This window comes from Amblyomma maculatum, chromosome 1 (assembly GCF_055883805.1).
Source record: "Amblyomma maculatum isolate TAMU_Amacu chromosome 1, ASM5588380v1, whole genome shotgun sequence".
Lineage (NCBI taxonomy): Eukaryota > Metazoa > Arthropoda > Arachnida > Ixodida > Ixodidae > Amblyomma > Amblyomma maculatum.
The window spans coordinates 231,519,795-231,527,095 of NC_139344.1; the positions used below are offsets into that span (position 1 = coordinate 231,519,795).

The 7,301-nt window shown below is 48.9% G+C and overlaps 1 protein-coding gene across 1 annotated transcript; it reads right to left on the minus strand.

Annotated features, from left to right (window-relative positions):
• Positions 1 to 2,590: 2,590 nt before the first annotated feature.
• Positions 2,591 to 6,364, minus strand: LOC146205884 (E3 ubiquitin-protein ligase TRIM71-like). The gene has a single exon (XM_084590550.1). The coding sequence runs from the start codon at positions 6,018 to 6,020 to the stop codon at positions 3,756 to 3,758; it is 2,265 nt and encodes a 754-aa protein (XP_084446676.1). The 5' UTR covers positions 6,021 to 6,364; the 3' UTR covers positions 2,591 to 3,755.
• Between the last annotated feature and the right edge of the window lie 937 nt (positions 6,365 to 7,301).

Consider the following 7,301-nt stretch of genomic DNA (forward strand, 5'->3'; position numbering starts at 1 on the left):
CCAAAAAAATAGTCGGCTCTCACATTTACCATCAAATGCTTTTCCAATGCCAGCAGCCAAAGCTGGATTCCTGCTAAAACTAGGCTTTTCGGCACTTTGTGCTCCCATGCAGATGTAGCTAGGCTAACTCCAACTGCACTTTCTGTATCATTCAGTCACAATGAGTTCCTTCAGAGCTCCTCGAATGACACCCATTCCGAACTTGTTCCTACGGTTGTCTTCAGAAAGCGCAACCATGGTAGCTATGAAATTGGCTCCCCTAGTCGCAGCAAGTGCTCTTGGCACTCCCTGCTCGTGGCACGGATGGCTGCTACAGTAAGACATCATGAGGGTTTCCAGTTGGGTAATCCGCCACAGATGCAATTGTCTAGAATGTGGTTCCAGGGAATAAAAAAAATTATGTTAAACCTGAAAGACAGGTCAGCTCCTTCCAACAGCCTATGCCCTTGCATCTACACAGACTTCAGCACTACTTCCTTGATGCTGTCAGGCTGAAAGACAGCAGCATGGAATGTGGCTGTCATATAATTTTAAACATCTCTGAAAAATCTACCATATGACCCTTTAAAAAATGTGCACACTAGACAATTGAAAAATGCAACCTCTAGCTCACATTATACTAGTAGGTAGTGAACAATAGCTAAGTTTTCTGCATACACGCTAGACTAAGAAGTGCTAGAGGAAGTCAAGATATTGGGTTGAAAATTCCTTAAGAGAAAAGATGCTGAAAAGAAGGACCCTGACATTCAACGATGCTCGATCATTAATAAGCAAAGGCTGCTCATAAAGGCCGAGGACAATGACAAGCAACACCGACACGAGGATTTGTATGCGGTGTGTCTAAGTATGGAGTAGCGAAAATATGCGACAGGGTCAAACCCATGCGAGCACGGTTACATTAAATTTACACTGCAGAACAGCACAAGAACCAAACACAAAGATGTCTCTTAGGAGAGCTATCTCAAACACAGCAGGGACTTAGTCCCCTGAATGTGCACTGCCACACTCTGCCACCTTGTGGTGCTGCTTTGTTGTGCCGCAATGCGACAGCAGAACAGAAGATGCATGCTATGCACACAGGGGTACAAGCAACGCCACTAGACATGTATTTACATCTAGCAACGCCAGGTGCAGCACCACTGCATTGTGATATTTTCTATAAAAGATGCAACAGGGTATCGTTCTGTCGCTCGGCTTTCGCGACCAGCCGGCAAAGTGAGGTGGAAGCGTTTTGGCATGACTCCTAAAGTAGAGGCATACAGGTTCCAGAACGCCCCACACTGCAGGAACATTACCCATTTAAAAAAAAGGTGAAGTGCTTCTTGAAGCCTAGGAACTCTTTCTTGGAGTTGTCGCTAATGCGACTTAGGAACTTTTGCAATACATCCGCTCAAGGTTATAAATGGCAGAAGCTTTAAGTCACCTCTGCATGCCACCAACCTTCTGCAGCTTACAATTGCTCATTCATGTCAGGATCAACTCCCATACCTGGGCAGATTCTACAATATCAGCAGCTGCTCTATCATTAGGAACTTTGCAGGACATGTCGGCAGGGCATCAGTGCTACCAATGTTTATATGCTGTCCTAAACACTATTGGAGAGGCTGAGGTAGATCAAATGGGCACTTCACCCACACAGATGCTTCGAGCATCTCGCAATGGTGTGGAGAGGTAGTTACTGCCGTTGGACGGCTTAGTGTAGATGTACGAAACTAAGTTTTTGAAACCACAAACATTAGTAGTGCTCTGGCCTTAAATGGCAAAGTTAATGCTAGGAACATGAACCACGAGCAGTAAGTAGTAGTGAAAGTTACGCTTAGGAGCTGTAAAATGCATGTTGTGCATTTAAGAGAAAACCCTTGTAATGCTACCACTAGAAGCAATACTTGTTTCCAGAAACATTTCTGCTTCCTGGTAATTTCACTCTTAATGCCAAAGACATGTCCCCATAATGAGCTTGCTAGCCACCTAACAGTGGCAGTATTTCCGTTAAATGCCATAAGGATTATGCAGCAAAGCAACAGAAATCAAGGTTTACTTCAAGAAACTAAGGATAGCAAGGAATGCTGAAACTTCAGTTTTCATTTCTTTTTTTTTAAACTGAACTATGCTGTACCGCAGGATACAGAAAGAAAGACACAAAGGAACCCAGTTTCAAGCACAGCACTGGGTCCACAAACACAATAAAAATGAAATACAAACACAAACTCAGCCATGCCATTTGATAAAACTCAGGAACTTTACTTGCATATCACAAAACTTGTAAAAATAGTACAGCATAAAAACAAGGCAGAATTCAAATTCCTGAGGAGAGCCTGCCTTTGAAATTTCACCAAAGCAGCACTGTCAGCCAACACTGCTGGCAAACAAAAAGAGTAAAATCTAGTTCTGTTGATATCACTTTTCCACTCTTCTATGCATTCAGTTTAGACTGCACATCTGCAAAAGGGAAGATTTGGAATGTTCACTGGCTGCTGGCAAGCTAAATCCAGAAGTACATTGCACTAAAGTGCAGCTTATTGCAAACTGGTTTCAGCAGCTTTTATGCGAGTAGTGCAAGGCCAATTTCGCCAAGACTCCTTCTGTAGGCCATCAGTGAGTAAGTAGTGTGCTGCTTTGCCTCAAAGCCAGAAAACAAAAACGAAAAACATTGCAAAAATGCCCGTCATTTATCACAGAACACTCCTTCCAAAGCTATAAAGCATCTAAAAAGGAAGTCATGCAAAATGCAAACAACTCAAGGCACACATGCATGTGCATCTAAAAACAACCAAACAAAACCTCTTTATAGGGAGGAGAAAAGGCTTGCACAACCCAGATCTTTAGCAGCATGCATCATGCAATGCAAACTGATAGCTAGCCGCCCGAATGAGGCCTTGGCAACATGAAGTTCAGAGGCGTTGCTAGTGTACAGTTGGCACTCGTCAAGTGCAAAAATAGTCCCGAGTAATAGCCTCATTGGCAGAAAGCAAACTAAGAACGTCTAGACTATAACAAAAGCACAAACACATTGACAATAAGCAAAGGCACCTTAACGGCAATAAAGCTCCTACACAACACATACAAAACAAATAAAATAAAATCTCTTGTAGCCAAAGGCAAACATTCCTAGTTATTGACAAAGGTTTTCTCTCATATGCAAGGCATATTACTTGTTACGGACTTCTTGTACATTTAAAAAAGCCTCATGGTATGGCACGAGTAAGTAGGAACTTCTTCACAATTGTGCAAGCAGACTACTGCAACACAAAAATCGGCAAGTATAAAACCCACATTACAGTATAAAATAGGAACTTGTTAGGGTGCTTCAGAACCTCGAATGTTTAGTCACCCAGACATGCTTTGCAAACCTAACAGGATTGGAACACTCGAGCTGTTAAAAGATGCCACATCTGCTGGGCAGATACTCTCGGGCAAGAAAATGGCATATAAAATTGGCCTGACCATAAAAGCAGCTGCACTGATATATATATATATATATATGTATAAATATTGCACACTTCATGTTGGTTTACTTGAGGGTCAGGTACCCATAATGTGCTCTTTAAACCAGGCTAGTGTGCTTAACTGAACGACGAACACAATCTGAGCAGATTAAAAACAGGCAGCTACTAGGCCCCTACACAAATGAGCAAAGGAATGGGTACATTCCAAAAATAATTCTTTCAATCAACTAAACAAAAACAAAAAGTGCAAGAAAAGTAAGGAACACATCAATCACTTGCAGCCCCATGGACCTGATGAGATTCTTGTTTTCAGAAGAGCTGCACCCTGTTGTTGCCGAAGTCTACGACAACAATTCGGCCCTCGGGAGAGATGCAGAGCCCTGAGGGGAGGTCTAGTTGACCTGGCTCCTGGCCCTGGGAGCCAAAGCAGGCAAGCAGCTTGCCATCAGGTCGAAATACCTGAAGTCTGTGGTTGCGCGAGTCTGCTACCACAATGTGACCTTCCAAGTCAACAGCCACACCTTGGGGCCGCTGGAACAGGCCTGGCTCTTTCCCTTCGCCACCCAAGTAGCTAGCTGACTGGAAGTCTGGCCGGATCACAAGCACTCTGTGATTGTTGAAATCTGTGACCACCACGTGGCCATCACCAATGAAGGCCACCCCACGGGGTGAGTCAAACTGCTTCCACAAGGGTCCTTCGAAGCCATACTTGTTCAAGAAGGTTCCATCAGCCTGGAACAGTTGCACTCTATGATTGCGAGTATCTGACACTAAGATGTGGCCTTCCGAGTTTACTGCAACATCCCAGGGGTAGTTGAACTGGCCACTCTTGCTGCCCCATTCACCAAACGTTAGCAGAAAGGTGCCTCGAGAGTCGAAAATTTGCACCCGATGGTTGTCTTTGTCTGCCACGACAATACGACCCCCATGGCTTTCGTCCCAAGCCACACCAGCAGGCCGGTCAAATTGGCCAGGCAGCTCTCCTCGTGTGCCAAACTTCAGGCGGAAGCTTCCATCGGCATTGAACACCTGTATGCGGTTGTTGCTCCTGTCTGCGACAATGATGTGGCCTTGGGAGTCTGTGCATACACCCCACGGACGACAAAGCTGGCCGTCGCCACTGCCCTCGGAGCCGATCACCAGGCTTGGCTCGCTAATGGCTGCATAGTTGCGACTGGCACGGACAGCCACCGCGAAAGGGCTCCTCTGGATGTCCGCACCACGCAGCAGGACGCGCACAATATGCGTACCTTCCTGCTGCGGCTGAAAGGTCACCTGGTAGGTGCCGTCTTGACGGTCGGCCACGTCGGCGCGGCACAGGCTGCCGTCCGGAGCGCGGACTGTCACCTGGACCGGGTCCCCTCCCAGGAGCCGGGGCTCGCCCAAGTGGTCGCGCGCGTGCACCGTGAACGTGGCATTGCGGCCGCGCACTGCACGCACGAGCGCCTCGCCAGCCGCATTCGAGTTGGGCCCGTAGCCAGCGCTGCTCAGGAACCCCAGGGTGCCGATGGCCGCTAGCAAGGCGCCGTCGGGTGCGGTGAACTCGATGTGGTCGTCCTCAGCTGGATCGGTGGGTGCGTCACGAGCCTCCTGTAACTGCGCTTGGGCCTCACGGCGAGCACGCAGCAGCTCCAGGTCATCGTTGGCCTGCTGCAGCGCGCTGGCAGCTCGCTCCAGACGTTCCAGCCGCGCGCTCAGCAAGTCACGCTGGCGTTTCAGTGCTTGTTCCTTGACCTGCTGCGCCTGGTCAAGTCGCTGTAGAAGGTCGACCTCGCGCTGGTTCAGAGCAACGCGGTGTCTTCCGGCGGTGCTGCGCACTTCGGCGGCTACGTTCTGGGTGCGCACGCGCAAGCGTTCCGACATGCGGCGTGAACGTTCCATGCTCTCTTTGAGGACAGTAACGAGGGAGTGCATGTCTGCTAAGGTGGAGGGTACCGCAGTGCGCGCGCTGGTCAATGCATCTTGCAGGTAGACTAGGCTGTGGGAACCATGCTGCTTGACAGTGCAGTCACTGCAGAGCGCCTCACAGCATGTCTCGCAATAAAGGCGCAACACTTGGCAGTCGTGGCGGTCTGACCAGGTCAAAGCGGCGCCTGTCTTGCTTTCCGCGGGTGGAATAGCCGATGGTGTGGCCCGCTCGACGGAAACGCTCACAATTTCGTGGTCTTTAGTGAGACGGACCCGCTGGTGAGCCCACACGCAGTTGTCGCAGAGCAGCTCGTTGTTGCAGTCTCGGCAGCGTGCTGAAGCGCGTTTGCCCTCATTGCAGTTGCTGCAGGTGCCGTAGTCGTAGTCCTCGTGGACAACACTCAGGATGTTACTGATGAGAATCGACTGTGAGATCGCGTAGAGGCTCTCTTGACAAACCGGGCACTTGTAGCCAACCGTGTCGCAACCTTTGTCAGGAACCTCGTCGAGGCACTTTAGGCAGACCGTATGAAAGCACGGCAGGACGGTGAAGTCGTGCCGGCTGCTACTGCGGCAACGGATACACTGTGACGTTGGCATTTCCGCCCGAGAAAAAGTGGACGAGACTGGGCTAAACCGTGGCTCACGCTGCTGCACTTCTTGCATCTTGACCGTCAGAAGGCCCCAAGTTGAAGCGGCAGAATGCGAAACAAGAAACAAGCGTTAGTCTTAAACCCACCGCTTTCCTAACGGCAGGCGTTTAGGCTCGAGTATCGGCAGGAATGTCGTTCACTGTTCGGTTACTACATCGGCGTGCAACGACTAGCTCTCGGGACCGAGGGGGTGGATGCCTGGCGCTGCAACTACTTTACATGACCGTTCACTGCAACGCGCCGAATGCTACTGGAACCGACCGTCCAAATTATCGGCGCGCACCCCCACCGGAACAGAGCACCCCAACGCACCAACGCCGCAACCCCGCAACGGTGCTCCGCCTCTTTTTTAGATTTGACTTTAAACGCCGATGATAATCGCTCGCTGGGTACATCACCTAGCGGCGGTAGTAATAAAAAAAAAACGTTTTAAAATTGTATGCATAAATAAAAATAACACAAATGTGCATTGTTATTATTAAAAATAAGTAAAAGTTAAATGAAACAAAAACAAATGTTTTAGAGCAGAAAAGTAAGCGGCGTGGTGGCGGGGTGGCGTTCCGTAACCACATTTCTCTATTACGTTCAGAGCTCCAAAAGCTCTGGATACGTTATCGAGTAATGAATGATGATGTCCGCGTGTGTTCGAACTTCGAACAGAGGGTGCGTTCCAATACCCCCTCGTAGACGTCTACTTAGACGGCTACGCGAGCAGCCGCCATCTTGGGACGCGTTCCAATTCTCGCGAAGCAGTCTCGCGAAGACGGCTTCGCCGAAGTCAACATCGATGCAGACTACTTTGCTGTCTAAACATGGCGGACAGAGCGCGTTCGCGCTGAGCGAGTCGTGCGTGCGGTTGTTGCAGTAGTTGTACGGTTGTCGTGCTCTTTGCGAACGCCGGAGTATGTGCATATGAACGATCTTTCAAACGTGAGTTGTTACGTCAATGTATGCGCTGGCTAGAGGCTAATTTAGCTGTCTTTATGGTCGTGAGATTCATAGCACTGCAGATTCTTTTACCGCGCTTAAGAGGAAAGCGTGCGTTAGATGCTGTTGGTCCTCTTTTTTAACTTGACGAGTTTGTCGTGATGTTATCGACGAACTCGTCGCTTTCTGGGCACCTCGCCGGGAGTCAGGACGGCTGCTGCACGGCGCACGTGTGTGTTTCTATCTTGCTGTAGTAGCCGTGGCAAACTCTTCCGCGGATTTTCAGTTAATCTCGGAAGAACGAACTCGCCTGACGATGCCGACTTGTTGCGCATTGATTTTTTTTTTTTGTGCCTGTACATTATTA

Excerpts from the sequence above, each read along its gene's own strand:
- LOC146205884 (XM_084590550.1), bottom strand. The coding sequence starts at position 6,020 with ATGCAAGAAGTGCAGCAGCGTGAGCCACGGTTTAGCCCAGTCTCGTCC.